At 46.2% G+C, this 22,817-nt stretch overlaps 1 protein-coding gene and 1 long non-coding RNA gene across 2 annotated transcripts; one reads left to right on the top strand and one right to left on the bottom strand.

Moving 5' to 3' along the window:
- Positions 1-2: 2 nt before the first annotated feature.
- Positions 3-18,617, top strand: TPRN (taperin; the record flags this gene model as incomplete). Its single annotated transcript, XM_085320077.1, has 4 exons — positions 3-1,043; positions 16,233-16,416; positions 16,865-16,995; positions 17,373-18,617. Coding segments are annotated over 4 exons (1,419 nt in total), but the record flags the coding sequence as incomplete, so codon positions are not given.
- Positions 18,618-20,049: 1,432 nt separating this feature from the next.
- Positions 20,050-22,817, bottom strand: LOC146587165 (uncharacterized). Its single transcript, XR_014897722.1, has 2 exons — positions 22,783-22,817; positions 20,050-20,267 (listed from the first exon to the last, which is right to left on the bottom strand). It is a non-coding gene; the product is annotated as an uncharacterized LOC146587165 (long non-coding RNA).

Genomic DNA, 22,817 nt, shown 5'->3' with positions numbered 1-22,817 from the left:
TGCCCGGCGCCCCCCGGGCCGCGGCCCCCCAGGCCAACTGCTTTCTGCACAAGATCGGCTCCAACTCCTTCACTGTGACTCCGCGGGGGCTGCCCCCCGGCAGCCGAGCCCCCCAGGCCACCGCCGGCCCGGCCGACCGGGCTCCGCCGCCCAAGGGGCCGCCAGTGCCATCYGCCAGCGCTTCCCATGCCAGAGCCAACGCCAGGAGGCCAAAGCCGGAGGAGGCCGAAGCGGCTGTGTCGCCTCCACCCAGTGCCAGTCTGGCCTCCAGTGCCACCAGCGCTTCCCAGCCGCTTTCCGCCGCCGCCCCCAAGGCTGGGGGCTCCTTCGAGATCCTCCCGGCCCCCAAGCCGGACTTGGCTGCCATCCCTGCCCATGACCTGCAGGCGCAGGCCCTGGCCAAGCTGCGCCTGAATTCACGCAATTCCTTCCTCTTCGTGCCCCGCCGGGAGGGAGGCCCGGCTCCACAGCCTCCGGGGCCACCACCATCCTTGGAGCAGAAGGTCCGGCAGGAGCAGCCGAGGGCTTCCCCTAAGGAGCAGGAAGAGCCTGTTGCRTCCCTGCCGGCGCCTCGGGATCCTTTGGTACCTGTGACTTACATTGATGACATTGTAGAGCCAGACAGCGGGGAGCTTTCCCCCAAGGGTGGCTYGCCTGTGAGGACGGGGACCCTGGGAGACCAGCCTCGAGCAGCTGTCTCTGACTTGGAGATGGAGTTTTCCTCTGTGCCCCTCTACAAACCCCACGCTGTCTCCCCTGCCGTCCATCAGCGAGGAGGCAACACGTTCACTGTAGTGCCCAAAAGGAAGCCCGTGGCCTCGGGCTTGCAGACTTTGACTGAGGCCAGCGGACAGCCRCAGCGGGAGGAAGATGACGAGGAGGAGGAAAACAAAGGAAAAGGCAAAGCTGTGAAGAATGCCGATGCGTCCCAAGCGGGGATGGCTCTTAAAAAGCGCTACCCCACTGTGAATGAGATTGAAGTGATTGGTGGCTACCTGTCCCTGGAGAGGTCCTGCATGAGCAAAACAGGTCGCCGGAAGAAGGTAACTACCTGGGGTGCCTCTCTTCCTGAACGATGATGCTAAAAGGAGCGTCTTATTTTGCTTGTCTTGTCTTATCTGTGAGCTGTGTGATTCAGGAGCCTYTCTGTGGGCATCTGGGTGGGAAGATGGGCAGCACTGTGTAATGCCTCTGATCCATTTTAGAGCCAGGGGATGCTTTTGAGGGGAAAAAGGATTGGATCCTTTTCTATTAAATATATCAGAGTGAGATACGGCCTGTGATAGCTACAGTGCCTCTCTTACGATCTCTTCTTGGTTTCTTTTAAGTAGGAGGTATGATAACAGAAACTAACGTTTTTATGGATTTAGCAAGTGATGCAGGTTGCATGGGTTTGGCTGTAAACTTTCTTTCTCTCCAGTTCTGCTCACTGTATCTAATGAGCGTTAGATGAGTTGGACTCCCTGTGCTCACCGCCTGGCTTGTCACAGGGTACAGTGCGCAATGTGATGTTGGCATCTTCTCTGGATTAGTGATCTATTGATAGAGGCTCAAGAACTAGGGCTCTGTTAGGCAGAAAAAGATCAGCAATAACTTAACTCCTCTTGATATGATTACACCACCTGTCTGTTCATTATGGTGTGCAATTGCTGCTCGTCCCTGAAGAAGTGTGAGGCATCTATTGCTCCAAGCGTTTTTGGAGTGAGTGCCAGATTTTCTCGCCGCTTGGGATCTAACTTTGATCCTTGTGAACCTTAAGTTGAGAATTAATCATTGTATGGCTTCAGGACGTGCAGCTGCATGTGATAAAGACATAGTCGTATTGAAACAGTGGATTCTTTTGCTGAGCTGAAGAAGTAGGCGTGAATTGTTCTGCAACCAAAGCAGAACACTGTGGTGACAAGCAGCACAGGGATTATGTCATTAAAAATCCTGGTTTCTAGCTTTGGGACATGACATGTTTTTCCAAAGCAGGAAGAGATGTTTGACATCCTGTTACCCCAATCTGACTAAATATTTGATGGACTGAATCCGCATGGGTGCCTGAGGCACTAAGCATTATGATTTGAGGAAATCCTTTGAATATGGTGTTTACAAGGGAGATAGCAAAGTGCTGTTTCTCGTGGCTTAATGYTATTATGTTCCTTTATAGGAACATGCAGGCTATATTAATTTGTTCATGGCTAATGCAGGTGGCAGATTTGAAGCAGGAGAGTGCTGCATCAGAAAAAGCAAATAAGCATGAACATTGGTTCTTGCCTAGTGTTACTGCAGTTATTCCTTGTCCTGCTGCAGGAAAGTGCTTGGTCAAAYTGGAATCATTCTGTTTCTTAAATACCTTCTGCCTTGTGTTGATTCTAACAGTTTTCTTGATCCGCTCTATTCAGTTTGGGATAGAAATCAGATCAGTACCAAATTGGGTATGATGTGCATAGTGTAAATGGTGAAAATATCAAGAAGACATGTTATAGTTACAGATGGTCTTTGGATGGAGCAGAAAATATAGAGGAAACATTGAGGGACATTTCTCTAGGTAAGCCCAACTTGTAATGGAGCTGAAGGAGCTAATTTTTCTGTGCAGGATAGCCTAGCTTGTAAAAAAACAAAGCCTCAAGTAAGCAAAAATAATTAAATGTAGTGCAGTGGAAGCTGTCCTTAAACAGTACAAAAAGAAGGGAGAGAGAGAAGACAAGGCAAGTGCAGCAGCTGAGCTTTGTAAGGGTGACCAAACACTGGAACTGGGACTCAGAAAAGTGGTGGCATCTCTATCCTTGGAGCTATTTGAAGCTTACCTGAGCAGAACCCTGAGCAGTCTGATCTAGTAGGACCCACGTGGAGCAAGAATTTGGACTAGAGAGGTCTTTTCCCATCCTAAAATAYTATATAGGTCTACAAAATTGTTTGACAACTGTTCTGCTTGCTTTGCCTGCTCTGTATTGGACTGGGTGACATTGGGCAGGTCATATAGCTTCTCTGCCTCTGTTCTTATCAGCGTAATAGCATTAACTGTGCTACTCTGCAGGCACTTTGAAGATGAAGTGTGCTAAGCATTGTGAGGCCCTTATATAACAGTAATGGGGTTTGCTAAGAATTATGTGTGGGGGAAGATGTCCTGTGTGAGAACTTCCATAAACAACTGGTTTCTTAAGAGGAAGAAATTAAAAAGCAAGGAGAAACTACAGTTACACTGTAGAGTTTAASAGGTTGAAACGAATGGGGACCCTTCAGAAAATAAGATCCAGCCTAAAGTGTASTAGTGAAGCAACATATGTTTGCCTATAAAATTTAATATAGTGTCGTAGTGGGAAAAATAATAGATTTTGTTCCAGTTCCCTTCCCTGMGCTAAAGGTGGCAAGCACAGAGTGCTGTTTGACTTTGTAAGCAGGATTTAGAAGATGCTATAGCAAATGGAAAGATTTCTGTTTACTCAAGCTAGAGGATGTTTGTGGCTTTTACTCTGGATAATAAGGCTGCCTGTTGATGCCTGAAAAGGAAGGAGCTAGCATTAGAACACATTCCTTGGTTCCTACCCAAGAGATCTCTGTGTGTTGTCAAGGAAACCAGCCAAAAACAAGGGTTTTGTTTTGTAGATATGTCGGAGTTTTCAGAAACTGGCCCGAATTGGACAGAAGCAGACACTTCCTGTGAACTGGAGACTCTGGCTGTTTGGTAAAATCAGTGTGCATTTCAGTACTGGAGTACCAATGTCAAAATTGATACTGGTTTCAGTGAACAGTTACTAGGGTTTTGGGGGGTTGCTTCTCTCCAGGTAGAGCTGCCAGATGAGCCTGCATCTGGCCAGAGCATCTTTATTTCTGAACCTTGCCTTGGATTTGCTGAAAGATCTTTAAGTATACTTTAAGCTYGTGAAAGTAGTTTTTAGCAGATCTTTGATTACTTGGAAAAGTTCACCTGCTAGCTGGTGCCCAGCAGGAACCTGGGCTAGATAAACAACAGATCTAATGYAGCTTGGTAATTCCATATTCCTACGGATAGACAAGTATCTGCATTTAAAGTTGGGTCTAATGATATACTAGTAGCAAACAAAGGTAGCTGTGGCATTTACACTGATTATTCTGTGAAACACAAATTTTATTTTCCTTCAAATGCCAAAGTCAGCTTCCTGTTTTGCTGTCCCCTTGCCTGCTCATTGCTGACAATGGTAGAAATGCCAGGCAGCTGGAGCTGCCTCAGTCCACATCCTCCATGGATATTTGGTGGTGGGAGGACAGCTAGGACTGGTCAGGAGTGAGTTCCGGTGTTATTCTGGTTTCTGTGGAAGGAGCTCCAGCCTCCTGGTCTCAGATCGGGAAGCATAGCTTCTGGTGGGGGATGTTGCAGAACCAAGTTACACCAGTGGCTTCTTTACTGTGGCCTSAGGGATGCTGGTTTTTCGCTGCTTCTGTTCAAGGCCTTTCAGGAAAAACAGCTTTATTGTTCCTTCCATACAGTTCAAATGCGTGAAAGAGCTGTTTGGGGTTGGAGCTGCTGTCCCCAGATAGATATGRAGCTGATGAGGGAGGGAGAGAAACCTATGGAGGGCTTAAGCTTTTTGTGTRTTAGAATAAAAAGTGGTTTCCCAGCGCTTTTGTGTAAGCAACAAGAACTGCTGTGAGGGGACAATTATTCACTGAGGGCCGTGAAGATGAACATGGGGTTGTGTATGATGGTCTTGTGGCCAAGATCTGCAAGTGGAAGGCAAAGCCCCCAGCCACGCTCGTAACGGAGGCCAAGCTGCCTGTACRGGCGGGGAGTTTGATCTCTTGGGCTCACACAATGCTGTTACAAGGACCTTCATGACTTTTCATCTACCCTGTAGCTGTTCTAAGAGACCTCTCCAAATCGTAGCACAGTTAGTGCAGATGAAGCGGGGGTGGAGGGAGTGACTTCGGTTTGGAAACTAACTGAACATTTGCAGCTTTGTACAGACACATTTCAAGCTGAGCATTGGGCAGCTGCTGAAAAAGGCTGGCTGAGCTACTTCAGCTCTTACAGTGAGGACAGGATATGTGTGCAGGGGCGGAAGGAGACCTACTGACCCTTAGTCTAAATTGGGGATGCAGAGAGGATGCAGAATGCTGTTGACAACCTCTGTTCAGTGCTCGTCTTAGTACTCTGTTATTACTAAAGAAGTAAAGGGACTTCGGTCTGGTAGCAGCCCCTGGGGAACACAGCAGCCTTGGGAGGAAGAGGAGGCTTTGCTGCAGGATGTGGATCCTTTGGATCTCGTAGAATAAAATCTAGCTTGAATGAACTGACAAGAGCCAATCTTAAAGCTTAGTTACCTGCCAAAATAACATACATAAGGTTAACAGCATGATAGAAATCTAGATTTCTGTAAAAYATGTGATTGGCGTGTTGGAGCCAGTGATGGGAAAAGATTGCAAACTGCTGAACTAGGTGGGATATCATTGTTTGTCTTCAGCCTTCATGTTTTCARCTTGCGAAGAGGCAGGTTGTAGGTTGGACTCTGGATGTATGGAGTTTGCCAGGAATATGCTCCTTCCGTATGTCTCTTCACTCCTGAGATTCATGCCGGCTGACAGTATGTCTGCCCAATCTGGGATCTTGCAGGAGAGGTGACTTCCAGGCAGGCCACCAAAAGTCCTGGAAATAACAGGACCTGGGACTCAAGGGAGAGCCAGGAGACATCCGACATCAGACTTTAACATTTTGTGCTTGTCACAGTAAGTGGTTTGCTGAGTGCTGGAAGGTGAGCTGAAGCCTTGTATAAACAGCGCTTACAAGAACAAGATTGGTGGGACACAAAACAGTCTGAGCTTAACGCTTTACTGCCTTTTTACAAAGCTGTCCTCAAAGATCATATCTTCCAGATTAGCATGGTCAATTTTCTCTCATTTTGAGCAGCTTAATGTCTGAATATGGCTTACAAATGCCTTAAAAGTCCGTTGAAAAATTACTCTAAGCATCTTTCAGCTTTTCATCATGAATAGGATTGGGCAGCAGTTTTGTTGGTCTCACCTGCTGAACTTCTTGCCCTGTAGCTTTCTGTCTGTTCATTTCTGCTGGAGATGGTGTCCTGTGAGAACTAGATGTAGGCTTGAGATGCTGGCAGGGCTGAGCATCTTGAACTGTTGCCCAAACCTGTTTGGAGCAAGTCTGCACAATGTGGAAGCTAAATATGGTAACTGCCTGACGTATTTTTTTGCAAGATATAACACAAGTAGATTAACCTAGTGATAGAAGTAGAAATCTCTTTGTAAAACCTTGTGTAGATTCCCTCTTCTCTGGGTTTTTGGAGGGATCAGGTTGACAAGTGTGTTATTTGGTTGCTGGAGCATTTGTGTCTTACTGTTGGGTTTTCTGACTCATGTCTGTGCCCCTGCTGGGCGGAATATTCAGCCTCTCCTTAAAGGCGACAGATATCTTATCTGACRTTAATGTATTGAATTGTTGGTAAGTGAGGGCAGCAGTCACTAGTCTTGTTCAGAAAATGCATGGTCTTAGATGATCACACTTGGTCCCTCTCCTGTGGAGGTGATTTCCACTAACTGTTGGTTTTGAGCTGAACTGTTTCATTTAGAGAGTGCAACTTCTTCCCTACTCTTCTCTAATTCTGCTGGTTTTAGATTCTGATGTTGGTGGCTGTAGCCTCGGAAGGAGCCAGGGGCTTGTTGCGGTTATGGCCTTTAAGCCACCTCACKAACTGCACTGGAGAATATTGGTGGGGGGGATGTATTTCTTTCCTCTGTTTCCTCTCTGCCTGTCAGCTCATGGAAATGCCAGTGCTCTGCTGTCCTCAGCCACTGGCAGAGCAGGTGAGTGATGATTATCTCARCTCTGTAATGGGCAAGTTTCTGTGACTCTGTGATTTCTCCTCAGCCTTGCTGCTTCCATATTTTGCCTAGTAAAGCAGTGCTTCGAGCAAYGGTCTGAGCTGTTCCTAAATTCCCCATGGTTCTCTTTATCCCCTCCCTGGCCTGCCTCCCGCTGTCCGTAGCATGAGGAACAGGACAGAAGGGCTAAAATAGAAACTATTACGCAAATAAGAGACGAGACTGCCTTTGAAGCTGGTTAGGGCATGCCCAGGGCTCAGCTCGTCCCCAGAGCTCTCAAGGAGATTTAAAGTGCTTTGTGCTCTGAATTCTGATCACTGGATTACATTTAACATTATCTTGATTGGTTTCCTTAATCTGTGGACCAGATTGGTGATGGTTTATAATTTTCCTCCATCTCAAATATTCAGCTTGTCTTSCTTTGAGTTTTTTTCCCCCTTGTTTTTTCTAGGCTGTGGTTGCARTGTTCCTTGGAAGGGTTTAGGAATGGCACACTCAGACTGACTAGGGAAGAGTCCTATATGTCAGCATTATATGTGGGAAGTGGTAGCAGAAATTAAAATATTTAGTTTCTGGGCTCCTAAGTCAGCAAAGGGAATCTCAGTAGGACCTGCTGTAGCAGTATCTTCGTAGCCTCTGGGCACCTCCAGTGTTTTGCGGCAGTTCAGCTTTAGCACRCTTTGCTGAGTGAAACCTGGGCACTTGTAAAGGAGCTCTTTATAAATCCAGACTCTTTCTAGGGGCTCTGCGGTGGGACATGGGTATGTCACCAAGCTGTAACTTTATCTCTGAACAGTTTATGTAGGAAGAGTCATATGAAGCATCTGTATCATGCAGAAAAACTCTGCAAACATCCTGGGAAAATCTAAACTGAAAGAACATGAAAATAAAGTTTTCTGAGAAGTGCCCTTGGAGTTATCTTGGGAATTTGTCAGGATGGATCTGCTTTCTGTTTCATAAGCATTTGATTGACTATAAGCAAGCTGAAGAAACTGTCTCAAGGACTCTGTGAGGGCAAAACACTTGCATGCTTCAGGCAAATTGTGTAGCTTGCAGCTAGTGAAAATGCAGGTCTGAGGGTATATCTGTAAGCTCCAGGTGAGCTTACCAGACTTAGTCGCTTCTCTTTGAAGAAGCATCTGTTGCGTATTAGTAATATAAAGAAAAAGAGCAAGATAGACATAAACTCTGTAGTGCAGCTGATTCTGTTCATGTCACGCTGAACATCATTTCAGCCTTTCAGTCCTGAAGTCTAGCATAGCAGGAAGTAATTCTTTTCCCAGTTTCTCCCTATTTCCTGGATAATCATGCTCTGTTCTGTTCCAGGTTGGAGAAGGTTCAGTTTCAGCAGGAGAGAGGTAATGTTCTGACTGCTCTAGTCAGACAGATTTGCACTGAAATGTTTGTGGGTGGCATTTCCCAACACCACACCACTTTGTAACCATGAGTTGACTGTATTGGAGTTGCCTATAAACAAAGTCTTCTGCTAGCTGTGAGTTTTCCACTTAGTTTATGAAGGTACCAAGCCTTGGCACTAATTGTATCTTGTTGATGCCCACTCTCTTTGTGTATTCAGATGAGATCTGTTTCATGTATGTAGAGAGATTTGTCCAATTTGTATGCGTTAAGTAAATTAAATATTTGAATTGCTTGTTAAACTGCCAGAGGCTCTAGCTGCTCTATCCGCAGATATGCAAAGGAATGAAGCGGCTCTTTTGGTGAATAGCTGCTTTGTACCATGTCAGACTCGGATTCCAACTGCCTTACGGGTTGTTTGGGCACTCGAATCCCTTCTTGGCTGTTGCAGTCATGGGAAGAGGTAACAAAGAGCTGTCAGCCTTGTGATGCTCTCTGGGACTGTCCCTACACCATCCCTTCTCATCAGGAATTTGAAACTTCCCTGTGTCTTGTTCAAGGAGTTTAATATTTCGAATCTCCATGCATTGCTCCTATCTACCATGTGCTTCAGCATATTGATTACACAGGGCCAGCTTTGTGGGTTGCCTTGTAAATGGAGACTTTCTTGTTCTATCTTGTGGCTTGGGAGCTGGGATGCAATCCTGGAGGCACTCTCTCCTTTGCCACCAGCACAGTGTTCCCTTGTCACGCTACTGTTGTAAAGCTTGAGTGTTTCTAGCTCTGTTCAGTAACTGAATCTGTTATAGAGTTAATCATTGAGCAAAACTCAGCATTACTCTTGGAAAACACTTCTTGGAAAAGCATCATCGAGTCATCATCAAGTGAACCTATGATGGAGCAATCAACTTCTGTGACCTCAAACTCTCTTTTTGTATAGAATGAGAGGGAAGTACTTTACCAAAGTGCAGTCTGCAATTATTCAGGCATGCTGGAGTCCCTTAGGCTGCTTCAGCCCTAGCAGTACAAGGTTAATAGAAACCCAGTCTCAAGTCCCCTCCACTCCCAGTGAAAACAGGGAACTTGGTCTCTTCATAAAAAGAAAAAAAAAAAAAAAAAAAAAAAGTAAAAGAGATAAAAGAAAAATATAAAGCCTCAACTTTCTTCCTGTGTCACAGAAAGGCTTTAGATGTACAAAAGCTCCTTATCTTCTCCTGGGTGACAGCAAAAGCCTCGTTAATATGCTGATGCTTTGCAAAGCTGGTCTGCAAGTGTGCAGCCCCGAGGGTACTATTCGGGGCTGACATGCATAGAGATTGTGTATGCCTGGAGTTATTCAACAATTTGGGGTGACACATGRCCATGCTTTCAGGACAAGTAGAGGCATATAGATAAATTCCCTGCTAACTTGTATTAAATGGCTAGTTTTCCCAAAGATCCTGTATCTAGAAGTTTCATAGAGAAAACTGCATCACATGAGAGTTTTGTAGATTATTGACTGCAGGTTGTAGTGAAAAAATTCAAGTGCCCACAGAGGTATGTGGTTTAGGAACTTCTCCTCCTACTACTAAATTTGCTGATCCATGAGAATTTCCAGCTTGGGTCACATGGAAGGTCCAGGGTAGATCCATTTGGGATCTTTGTCCTCTGTAAAATGTCTGCTTCTCTCCTCTCTTTCTGGTCTCAAAACCAGCTATTTTAGTGAGTAGAGTCCTTCGGTCTTATTTTATTGCTTAGAGCCGAGTGGTTGCTCTTCATTAAAACTGCAAGACCCCTCGTCCTTGAACAGAGCCTGAACTCTACTGGGCAGAGCCTAAACCAACCTACCGAATGGGTTCTCGTGCTTTGGAAGCTTTGCTGCCTTGGCTTGTGACAGTGTATTTTGTCAGTCGATATGGGATGCTGTAAATCAACAGGATTCCTGGTGCACCCCCCAGCTGCCTGCTGTTGCAGTTTTCAGATGCCTGATATGATTTCTTGTGTTTTTGTCCACACTTCCTGCATACGTCAGCTGAAACTCTCCTGCTGATTGATACTGCTGGGAAAGGAGGAGGCATTTGATTGACCAAGTCTGAAAAGCTGCTAAACCAGYTGCTTTAAATCTTAGCCAGTAGCACACTGGCAGCCCATGCGGATCCTAGACTGTAGCAGTCAGTTCAATCCCTTAATTTTGTCATGTCAGGATTATATTGCCTGGGGAGAAGAGATGTTTATAGGAAATCCGTGTCTGAAAAAAGCAGCCCTTGATCACTGGTGCTACTCAGCTGCTGGCCAGCCTGGGATCTTGTGTAATACTCGGGTAGCATAACCACATTACAGAAAAACGGCTGTATCCCTTTTGTCACAGCTGTGGCAGCTACTGCTCTCATATCTGGTCTCTGTAGAAGAAGCACATGTTGGGTTGGACTGTGTCACGTTAACAGCATCGGGAATAAACTGCACCTGGCGCTTCATGACTTGCCTTCCCATCCAGCTCCTTTGCACGCTGAGCGAGGGATGGCAGCRGTGGCCCTTGCAGCTTCCACAGGGGAGATGCAGGCTTGGAGAACAGTCATTTGCACCTGCTGCTTGGGGAAGGGGGACGGGTCGCTTGGATGTGGGGCTGCTGCTATTCTGAGTCCCATCATAGGCTGCTGAGCTGCTGTCCCTCCCTGACTTTCTGTTCCTTGGTAGAATATCAGTTAAAGAAGAGTGATTTYTCCTTTTAGTGATGCAACCTACCAAAGATGTCTCTGCTCCCGAGGTGTAAAGCACTTTATGTTGGCGTTGTTCCTTTGGTTTTGCCACATCTAGCAAGCAGTGAATGGGATACGGGCTGGAGAAGAGAAAAGCCACAATAAAGAAGGTGCTTGTGGAGCTGAGGATGCAAATTAAACCCATAGTTTGCTCATAAGACGTGTTGTGATATTCAGGGTTTATGAGAAGCAATCGGGCATACGCACGCTTTCATTAACTAAGGACWGACTCTTGCGAGCTTTCCCAACTTGACTTTCTGAAGCAAGGTGTCTGTTAACTTTCATTCTCCATATAGCAAGTTTCKATAAGTTGTCTTTATTTTTTATTTTTTTTTAATTTCCAGTCTGTTTTTGTAAATGGGGGATCTTCTGACATTAGTCTCGGTGCAGATTCAATTGAACTTCCTGACAGCCTTGCATCCCCTGAAATGAGGTTGATTTTATTTCCAAGTGGCCACATATAACTCTTCAGAGTTAGGCTTGTTGGGCAACATTTACTCTAGTTTCTCTTTTCTGGGTGGTCTATTACTCATTATTGTTAAAATCATAGCAAGTAAATCAAGGGGTTTTGCTATGGCAACAAGAATCAAGTGGCTCAACAGCACAGTATTCCCTGAAAAGGCTGCCTTGTTCTTTCCAAGGTGGCTCTGATTGCTGGGCAGGGTATTAATACGTGGGTATATGTTTTGGGTTGGACTCCGGTTATGTGACGCAGTTCTGGGTAAAGTATTCAGTTGAGCAAATAGCGACAAATCCCTGCAAACATTCACAGCTGAAGAGTGCAGGATTCCTCTTTTCCACAACCAGCAGCTGCTGGCAGAGCAGSAACGGAGGAATCGCTGCAAAGATACAATGAGCAGCTTCTTCTGACACGCTCGAGCGTACTCGGCTCTTTGGAATACGTTTTTGTTCTAAAGCAAATGGCCCCGCCGCCTTTTGTGCTTCCATGAAAGTCAGYGTGGTCGAGCAAGAGGCTGGCTGTCTTCTGGCTGCACAAATGGTGACCTGTTATCTATGCTGTTACTGGGCTTTCATTTTTTTTAGATGCTTCTTGGGATCAAATCTGCCTGTGCTCCCTAAATACTGCCCTGATAGTGCTCACGGCTGCTCAGAGGATTTCTTGAGATAGTTATGTTGACCCATACTTCCTCTAGTTTTGTCCGAGTAGTTGTTCTCCATCTTCTCCTGGCTCAAGTAGAGTTGCTTTGTGCTTCCTCATCCTCCCCTGAAACTGCCTTGCGTTGGAGGAGGAGGAGAGCTTGCGTGGTGAACGCGGGCGGTGCCGCCGGGCTCTGCGGGCTCGTCGCTTTGGTCTTTGGGCTCCGCTTCTCGCTTGGCTCCGATTCTTCGTGGGCAGGCTTACGTGAGCGCCCCGGGGCTGGGGCGCGGGTGTGGGGAAGGGAGCCGCTGGCCCGCGAGAGCCCGACCCTGTGCCAGGGAGCAATCGTTCCTCTGGTGTTTGCTTTGCCTGGGTGCGTCCCCRAGTGTTTTATTACAGCCTGGTTCTCTCACTCAGCGGCTCGAGGGCCCTTCCTGGTTCTGCCAAGAGTTTTCTACGCGGGAGTCTTGCACCGTTGTAAGCYGGTGCCAAGCAGGACTGCCTGGTGTCAGCCCTGCGCGTAGGCTGTCCCGGAGGTGGTGCTGAGGCAGCAGCTGTCACGTGTTACGAGCTCTCCTTTGGGCTGGGGCCCTGTGTGCGGGGGACTGGCCCCGCTGTAGTTAACGATTTCTTTCTTTTTTCTTTTTTTTTTTTTTTTTTTGTAGCTTCAGTATTGCCTTGTGCAAGGCTGTGGCCTGTCTATGGCAGGTGTTTGACAAACCCCTTTGGAAGAGCGGTCCTGGAGGACATGGAGCTCAGCTCCTGCGAGCTGGGAGCGAGCGTTGCCTGAGTCAAATTGGCTGTGGGCAATTGGGAACTGTAACTCAGGGTTTGGGCTGGGCTGTACTGTTGGCACATTGCCTCTGGGCACTGTGTAGGGGGCCTCCTGAACCTGCTAGTTTCTGTTGCTGTCTACTCCCTTTTTTTTGGCTTTATTGCCTGGATGGGGCTGTTTCCTCTTCTTGTGCTATTCACAGCTTTGCTCCAAACTAGGAGGCTGGCTTGGGCCAGCAGTTCTGTTATTTTTTCATGAAAAYGCTGAGGGGAGCGCATGAGGGAGCAAGATGTTAACCTGCCTCCCCYTGTGGGATCATATCTTACTCTGATGTGTGCGGTTGCAGCCGCCTGGTGTGTGTTGCCTAACCTGTGACTGGTGCTTCTGGCAYTTCTCTTTCTTGTCCCATAGACTCAAAGTCATATTTCTTGGAGATCTCCTCCTGTTAGCAGAATACCAGGAAAACTTAGTTCCATCTCCCAAACTTAAATTCTTGAAAACCTGGCACATCTGTCCTATCCCCTTTATTTCCCATGTTCAGAAGCAACTTTAGCCAAGTATTTCTTGTGTTTCAGAGTATGTTGGTGGTGCTTCTAAGCAGGCTGTGTGCTGTGACTGAGCTGTGGGACAGCTTCTGAGCTTCCAGGAGTCCTGGGCACTTCCATCCTCGAGGCCCTTGTGCCTCGCAGCGTTGGTCAGTCCCGCAGCACAGACGTTATACTGCGAACCATCGCTGCCTGCTCTGCTGCCTGGCTCGGATCAGGGAGTATCTAGGTCAGCAGCAGGGGTGAGAAATTCCCAGGAAACGGCAAGTGGGATATTCTCATCTTCAGGGCTGCTTTCTTCCAAGCCCTGTTCTCTAAAATATAATCACTCCCTTCCGCATATRTTCTGGCTGAAGGTAGAGCTGCTCCGGCCAGGACTGGGGCAGGGAATGGGGAAGTGCAGTTGGTTGCCCTCACTACTGTTTCTGCCCCTCCTTCTCCTGGTAACATGCCAGGAGCCATCCTATGTTGGAAGTACATCCTGGACTCGTGCAGAATAGCACATAGCTCGAATATATGTATTTGCAGCGTAAAGGAGGCATTAGGTCCTCGCTTTGTCRCTGAGCCTTAACTCAAGTTCCCCTTGTTTCTGTTCAGAAGAGTAGCAGAGAAATGCCTGGTGCGGGCTTGTTTGGTAGCCTGCTTAAGGCCATGTGCTATTTCTGAGCTTGTTGTGTATTTTGTATATGAGAGAAGCTGCAAGTATGGCACATCTGGCAAATGTGGCTACACTTTCTTCTTGGCAGGTGTTACATGAGATTAGAAGAGCTCTTCCGAATCAGCAAGCTCTTACCACCTGTCACAAGCAACCAYGGCCTTTTAATTGTGAACATAACTCTATTAGCTGAATTTTAAACATAGTTAGAGATCAAAATGTCCTTTTAGGCAGCTGGTCCTGAATTTTCATCCACTGTTGGCTAGATACTTCCCTACTTTTGGCTTAAATTTATTCTTGGCAAGCTTATCCTCCTTGTTTGTCAGTGTTGTATGCTAGCATCAGCAATTCTTCTCTGCTCCTTGCATTTATTTTCTTGATGTACTTGTAAGGCACTATTATTCTTTCTTTCAACCTTTATTTTGCTTGGTAAGCAAGCCAAACCTCACCTCTACCTGTTCAAGAAAGATGCATTGTAACGGGATTTTCTAAGCAGGATTGTAGATAATAATAAAGACATATAAGTCTGCAGCCAGCAGGGGAACAATCCCTTCCCTCCACTTTTGCTTGACACTTGTAAGACCACATCGGGAGCACTGTGTCTGGATTTGGGCTTCCTGATACAGGAAAAACATCAACAGACTGGAGGAAGTTCAGCTGAGACCTCCAAAGTGGTCTGGCGCTGGAGCGAATAGCATACGAGGAGAAGCTGAGGGAGCTGGTTTGTTCAGCCTGGAGAAGWGTGTGTGTGTTTGTGTGTTTATCTAATTGCTGTCTTAACTACCCACTGGATGTTAGAGACGATAGAGGCAGGCTTTTTCCTGGAGGTACACAGAGAAAGGACAAGAGGTAAGAGGCAATATAAATTGCAACACGAGAGATTCTGATCAGGTGTGGGGGGGGGGGGCGGGAATCATTCACAATAAGGATGGTCAAATGCTGTAACAAAGACCCAAAGAGTGAGGGAGATCTACATCTGTGGAGATATTCAGAACTTTTTTTTTAACAACCTGACGTAGCTCTGAGCAGGAGTGTGAACCGGAGACCTCTCAACCTGAAGTACTCGGTGATTCTGYGGACTGCAGCACACAGCACAGCAGGTGGGGAAAGCATGTATACACACAGAAGGTGTCTCAGTGATGGCTGCATCATATCTACAAGAGGCAGATTTATTGCAAGATAAAAGGGAAGATTAGTATAAAACACACCAGAATCACTGTCTCAAAAATATTTTATGGAATATCATGTTAGAAACCTGGAATAAAGCAAGGAATTTCCACAAGATATAGAGAACTATTTCTTGTGGAAGTTCCTTGCTTTATTCCAGGTTTATTTAAACACCATCCTAGTGATGATTACAGTCCTGTAACTAATCCACAGTTTTTTTTTTTCCAGTTATTCACAGGTGATGAACTTCTCACTGTTGTTTAAAATCCTTAATAGGCTCTTAAAGCAAGTTCTTGGTCTTAAATATCATCCCATTTCCAGCGTTCTGTTCTCCAGTTTTCTGAATAAGCCCTAGAATATTCTATTTCTTCCCTTGGGACTGAGACCCATGTTGGAGTCATCTTCGTTTTCTCAGGCTTCCACTTATTTTGCAAAGATCATTAGTGAAAATGTTAAATAAAACTGACTTCAAAATAGAACCTTAAGGACCTCCCTGTTGTTTCATTTTCCATCTCTAATGCTACCTGTTACCATCTCTCCTTTAGCAGCTTATCTTTTTACTTCTGGTATTAATCTCTGTTTTTATCTAGCCTAACTAGCTTTTGTCATGGTATCTTCCTAAAAATGTAGTCCCAATGGCTACAGTTGGCCATATTTTTATTGCCTAGAGCATGGGTACTCAAATGAGTTGGTAGGCATTAGAGACACCAGCTTTCCAGCTTGTGGATGATCCTCTTTACTCCTTAGCAACACTGACTACAGTTGGGGGACATGCAGCTCCTCCTGGCTGCTAAGTATCCTAATGGTGGCAAAGTGTGTGTAAGGGGCAAAAAAAAAGCCTAGAAGTACTCTAGACCTATGAGCCTAATGACTCCATCCCATTTGTTTGGGTATCTGCCTGTCTGAGTTTCTCTCAGTGCAGTAAGAGAATCCAAAAGGTATGCGGTGGGAAGGTGTGAGAAGTGCTCAATAGCATCCTTACACCAGGATGAAGMCCTGGGATGGGAGGTGCTCTTTGCCAGCAGCATTCATTTTAGTGCCAGTGTTGAGATCAGTGATTTCTAGTTCTACTTTCTAATAAATCTGCTTTGCTCTTGTCTAGATGAAGATCTCTTTCAATGAGACAAGTTTGCAGACCATGTTTGAGTACCCCTCAGAGAGCTCACTAGCAGAAGAAGAGGAGGAGGAGGAGGAAAGACATGCTTCTGAAACAGAGGAAGACAAGACTTGCACCTTTTTCATTCCATGCCCAAATAGCACTTTGAATCCCAGTACGACTAACTCAGGTGAGCCAGGCACTGGTGTTGGCACTGTGGGGTTATTGGTGGTATATGGCACTATCCAAATATCCTTCAACCTCTTGTGAGGYTTCATGCGGCTGGAAATAATAATGGAGGTGATCTCCTATCATCTGACAGCAGAATTGAGGCTTACTGGGGACAGGGCTTGAACTGGAACAGGGGAATCACAGGCCTCTTTGGCCTGAGATGTTGCAGGTCCAAAACTTAAAAATACTTTGTACTACGTGCTTGGTTGACTAACCAAGAGGGTGGGTGCTGCCATGAGGTCTGCCAGCAACCTTTGTCAGGGGAACTGACAACTTCTAGAAAGAACAAAACATGGGCTTGTTTCTGCCCCTGCAGATGGGCATCTTCCATCCCATCCCTGCCAGGACCCTGACTTTTCCTCCCTTTGGGGAGGTGAGGGATACTCATGTCAGCTGTGTCCTTTCAGCAGATTTATCCAGCTACACCCCAAAGCACTCCGTGAAGTTCAGCGAGTGGCAGGAGCAGAAGTATGAGGAGATGCCCAACTCCGAAGGACCCCTCCGAAAAGAAGCTGATTCCCTTGGGAACCAAGTCATGGTGAGCCTTTAAAGCAGTTCTTGGCTTTGTCCTGTTTTGCTCTTATCTGGCTTTTGGGTTAGTCTGGCTAGTGGATGAAACAGGATGTGCCTTCCACTGAACTCCTGGGTTTGTGAGCAGTGGTGGCACTGAAAACACCAAGGGATCAACAAGAAGCTCCCACTGCCACTAACAACCCTTCATCTCCCTGTACGTGTAGGGGAAACTTAAGGAAGCCGGCATGCTTTGAACTCTAGGACATGTTTGGAGGGGGAACTAAATGCAGTCATTAGCCCTGGGCAAGGTGCCCATTCGGTCTTCATCATCCAAAGGATTGCATGCACCTCATTTGCCTTAGATTTGATGACATTTCTGTTTCAACTCTGCTTTCTCCACAGCTCACCCCAGCAGAGAAGGGTGGACTCTCCGACTTCAGCAGTGAGCCTGCGCTATATTTTTGATTGCTTCATCTTCTAGCCTGCAGCAGCTGCTGCTGGACAAAACCTGGCAGTGCACTTTCTGAATGCCTGTGTAAGCACCACGGAAATAAGCTTCTGGGTCCTTTCTTCGTCACAAATTACATAGGAACCTGCCAAGGATGGACTAGATGCCTTTGGGCATCTTGGGAGAATATTTGCACTGGATTCTGGGACCTAACTACTACTTTTAAGGCATATGATTTATTCTGCCTGTGGCCTTGCATATTCCTTGTTCAAGTGCAACTGTTGATTAGACGAGCGTCTGAAGAACAGATCTTTAGTCCCAGGATGGATGTAGATTCCATCAGTGCCTAGCTGAGTCCACTCATGTAGGCACTATATGGGCTCTAGGAAGGTTTTGAAACACTTCTCTCATTAGAGGCCCCAAGGAAGAACAGTTCTGGAGCTTGAGCACTGGGAGTGTCTGGGCAGTTAGCTGGGTTCACGTAAGTGGTTGTGATTTGACAGCTAGATTACAGTGGTTATCAGCTTATAAAACTCTTGAAGGTTGGTTTATTCTCAGCATGCTTCTGGATCAAGTTTCACTGAACTACCATGGAATTTATGTGCCAGTTAAATTTGTGTAAAGGGAGTTGAATGCACTCTATGGGAATGGGAACAAATGCCTTTAGCTTTAGGTATCATTTTTGCACTAATCTGTAAAGAAGGGTCTAGTTTGGCTTGAACCTCTTGAAGATTCCCTAACATTGGCCATAGCTTTGATTTGTCTGTGTCCAACTCTGGCATCCAGTCTCTAATAACTGCCCTTTGTGCTTCAGTTTGCCTAGTTCCGCTTTTTGCTTTGTTCTAGCATCTAATGGGGCCAGGCCCAAGATRTATCTGTCCTGGCTGCTGGAGAGACTTGCTTCTTGCCAAGCTCTTTTTGCTYCTCTAATGGAAAGCACAGGAGGGCCATTTCACTCCTTTCTTCTGCAGAACTTGAACAAGGAATATGCTATTTTCTATTTTTTTTTTACATATATACATGTATAGTTCTATTGTAATTGTTTAATGCAGCCAATATGCAAAGGAATCTGCTAGACTCTTCCACTTAAGTGTTCTACTACTGTAAACTCAGGGTCAAAGTTGCACTCTGGAAAAGACCGAACACTGCTGCTAATGTGATTTGTATTTCTGGGATTAAAAGAGATGGCGGTTGGAATAGATATGGCCTCTTGGGCTTTATGACATTAGTGGTACCCCACTCTGTGGCTCTATCCAAGGGACAAAGCTGGCATCTTTGATCAATACTTTTATTGGTTTGTCTATGTCTAGTCAAGCCGACACTGATATATGAATTGAAAATGCTCTGCTTACCTTGCCCTTGTTTTGGTGCATGCTGTAGCAGTAGGAGATTTTTTTCTGCTGAAAAATACAGTCATGTCTAAGTGTTAGGACATGTCTAGTTTTAGCTCTTCACTTGCCCTCRGTGCCCAAATATGTCTAAAAAGATAACCCAAAGAACTGAGCTACTCAATAGTTTGTTAGATTTTTGGCAGGGAGAGGGAGGACATATTTTTCACTCCCTTGCACTTGCTAAGACTTGCCCTTTTCAAGCTAATTAGAGATGACATGACTCCCAGGAGGAGTATGAGGCTGGCAGTCTATATGCCTGTGAAGTTACAGAACTGCAGTATAAAGAACATGGCAGTGAGTCCCATGTGCTAAGTCTTCTCCCAGTAATGAAATACTTCAGGAGCAAGATGCTGAGACTGGAGAACAAGGAAAAAKGCAGGCCTGCAAGTGAATTTTCAGATTTAAGGGAAGAGTAAGTTATCAAATATGTGGAGTTCAACACTGAGCATTGCCCACAGCCCGTAGCTGTGCACAGAGCCAAAGGAGATCGGGGGCTGTCTTTGAGGTATAAAGGTTGAGTGCAGCCTTTCTAGCAGAAAAGGTCCCAACAAGCATCTTCTATTGTWGGAAAGTTCAAGCCTGTTTAAGACAGCCCCATCTCTAGAGTTGCAGCTTAACAAAATTGCAGGCAATGAAGCCAAAGCTGCTTGCAAGGAAAAAGAGTTAGGGATGAGTTGTCTGAACTGTTCCTGACTTTGTTCTGCTATCGATCAGTGATGAATGCGGAGGTGAACAATACCATGCAGGTTGTTCCACTGACCTCAGCCAACTGAAATGCTGCTCTCGTACTCTGGGTGCTGTTGCTCAGAGACATAGCTCTGTGCCTACGACTTCTCTGGTTAGGACTGGTTCAGCAGATACCTGAAAGTGCGGAATGCGCTTCTCAAGTGAAGCACGTGGTCTTTAGTGATTTCTCTACTACTCCTTCCAATATGCCTGCTCTACCTTGCAGCCATGATTTACACCTGAGTGCTGCTTTCACACTTCTAGCTTTGTATTCTAATCCCTGTCTGTACCAGATGAACTCTTGGCTTGTTCTTGCTTGGCAAAGCAAGCTGAATGCTGCCTTCGGGGCAAAAGCATTAGCTGGTAAGTCACTTCCTTAGATATGCTTCAGTATCACTGTACTCCAAATAAAGTTTTTTTTTTTAGTAGGATGCCTATCCTGATTTTTAGCAGCTTAGTAGGATTACATTTAGCAGATCTCTAGTGCTGAAATGCATCTGAAAGGAAGATGTACTTCTGCAAGACAAAAACTTTTATTAAATGTGTCATCCTTGTACCAGAACAGCAGCTGTCCCAGACCAGCAGGTCTTTCCAGGCTGAAGAGCAAGTTTAGGAATGCTTTTGTCCATCTGCTTGTTTTTCTTTTGAAGTGCTTTTTGGCTCAGTYGCTTTACTACTATTCCCCATTTCTCCCTTCAGGACACTTAGCAAGGTCTGAGAACTCTCCAGAATCTGAGAAAGAAGAAAATAAAAATAGCTTATTTTTACATGAACTTGGCATTTCTCTTACGAGTTCTCTTTGAATTCAGTTGATCTACCTTGGAGTATGAGGGATTTTCCAGCCCCTARAATATCTAATTCTTGATGGCATGTCATCCTGTCTCACTACAAGAATATCTGTGGAGGAATTTCTCTGGTGCATGCCAATATTCTGAATACTGAACACCCTAAGCATTTTAAATCTCTTATAACATGAGACAGAGAACTTCCTGAAGCAATTTCTAGATTGAACTTTAGGGTATTTTTTTTTTTTTGGTCTGTTTTGTCTTTCTTTTTAAAGAAATTTTGATACTTGTGCTTTTTAGGTCGGTATTAGAATTATACTCCGCTGATCCAGTTTCATGTTTCTTTCACTATTAAAATTGCACACATTAGGGTTYTTGCTTCAAGAATAACTCAACTCCATAATGACCTTAAGTCAGACTAAATGTTTCTCCTTTTATTTCTTTCCTTCTATTTTTAGTTTATGTTGTATGTAATCTAACATTCCTTTTTGCTGCAAATTAGAAACATGGCTAAAATGGATTTAGTAGATCTTGCTGTCTATCTCACTCTTTCCAATTTTAACCTGGTGGACAATTTTAATAAACCTCAACAGTATAGTTTTAGTCCCAAAGATAATTTACATTCCTATGAACTTATGGAAATCATTAAGTGGTCAGAGAGGAGAGATGAAGCTAAGCACCCCCTCAGGAGGAGACACTGGTAGAACTCATTGGTAACACACAGTAAGGGTACACAGTCGGTGTAACCTTGCCAGCTTGTCCATGGAAGAAGGTGGTGGTAGGGGGAACGGAGTCCTGCAGCTTTCACRGGCTGGGGAAAGGCACAGAGCGTGGTTAAAGACGAGAGACTTAAGTCCATAAGAAAGGAACTTTGTTACTTGTTTCTATTTACAGGATGTCTTCATTTCCTCTCTTAACCACCTTGTTTTTTTTTTTTACCTACTGTGACTTTGTCTTTTAATTTCAATAAACATAAACTCATTTGTAGGATGGGGGGGATTGTGACTTGTATCTCAGGGAAGCAGTCTTTAAAAACACACACTTTTTATTCCCGTAACTTTACGACAGAAGTTGTAAGCTGTTTATTTTTTTATGAGAATTCCCTCCTTCATCTCAAACCATCATTTCTTGAAGTAGGCAAAGGAAACAGCTCCAGCTTTATCTGAACACCAATCGTCACTGGAAAGGCTGACTGGAAAGAACTGACTTTGGAAAATGCAGACGTGGTGCTTGCACTAGTTGCTTGTAGGGACAGTAACTCACGCACAGGGTATTCTTGAGTCAGTGTGCTGAGCCCTACCTGTCACGCTCTTACTCAAAAGACAAATGGGAAAACGAGAATTTAGGCAGCAGCTAAAAGAGGAAAGGGTCATCTTGGACTAAAACTGCTTGTTTTTACCAAAACAGGGAAAGTCATCTCTCAGCTGCAAGCCAGCTGGAAAGATCCTTTTAATAAAAAGAAAACAAACAAATCAGTGTGTAACTAAAAACTGAATTCAGATGTTATTCCATGTACAGAATGAAACAGTCCCTGCCTATCAGATTTTACAAATATAAAAAAGGCGAAGGGATAGAGCCATCCTAATAACTGATATAAGTTTGTYGGTACGTTGTTATGTCCTTGCCACCCCTTTACTGGCCTCTCATTTCTCCTCTTTTAATGATATTCTGGCAGATGCTGCCTGATACAGAAGGATGGAAGAAGGGCTTACATCAGAAATCAAGGCAAGAAGAACACCCAATAGGCCACCGAGTATCACCAGTTTGTTGTTACCTGCTTGCCCTCAGGGTCTTCTGGGTCACTTTCTTTTCTCTGGTTTCCTCCTGTATTTTCCCCACCTGAACGATGTGGTTAATAACATTGGGCTTTTCTTTAGGGCTCCTAGAGACCACGTTGACGCCACTTGACAGCATGGCCTAACTTAATCTCCGGTTTGCTTCCTCCGATCCTAGAGCAGCAGCCGTAGCTGCCACCGCCTTCCTCGGAAGCCAYCTCTCCCCGCACGCAGCGCTGCGCCGCGCCGCGGGCTCCGCCGGCCGCGCTCCCCGCCGGCCCGGGCGCCTGGCGAGCGGGGGCCGCGCACGCGGCGCCAAGGGAACCGACCCCGGGCGCTGGCCCCGGGCTGCTTACGCCCTGCTCCAGCATCCGCCTTGGCCTTGGCACACCCAGAGGTCGCGGCAGCGTCCCGCGGTCGGCGGGGCGGCCCTAGCGCGTCCCGCGAGCCCTCACGCGCGGCGGGGCCGCCGCTGCCCGTTCGCCCCGCGGGGCTGCGGCCGAGCCAGCGCTGCCGCATCGCCGGACCCCAGAGCCGCCTGCGAGTCCTCGTCCTGCGCAGCCGAGCGTCCCGCTGCGAGGAGCCGCCGCTAGCTGCGCAGGGCCCGGCAACGCCGGTAACGCCGGGCCGGGGCGCGCCGGTGCCGCGGGCCCGCTGCAGCCGCGGGGGCGGCGGGCCCGGCGGTACCTTGCCGTAGGCCGCCTCGGTCTCGGCGATGGTCC

The sequence above is a fragment of the Rhea americana genome, unplaced genomic scaffold, assembly GCF_003343005.1.
Source record: "Rhea americana isolate MKP2758 unplaced genomic scaffold, rheAme1 scaffold_61, whole genome shotgun sequence".
NCBI lineage: Eukaryota > Metazoa > Chordata > Aves > Rheiformes > Rheidae > Rhea > Rhea americana.
Note: the sequence above shows the minus strand (reverse complement) of the source record. Positions and strands in the feature narration are given on the sequence as shown.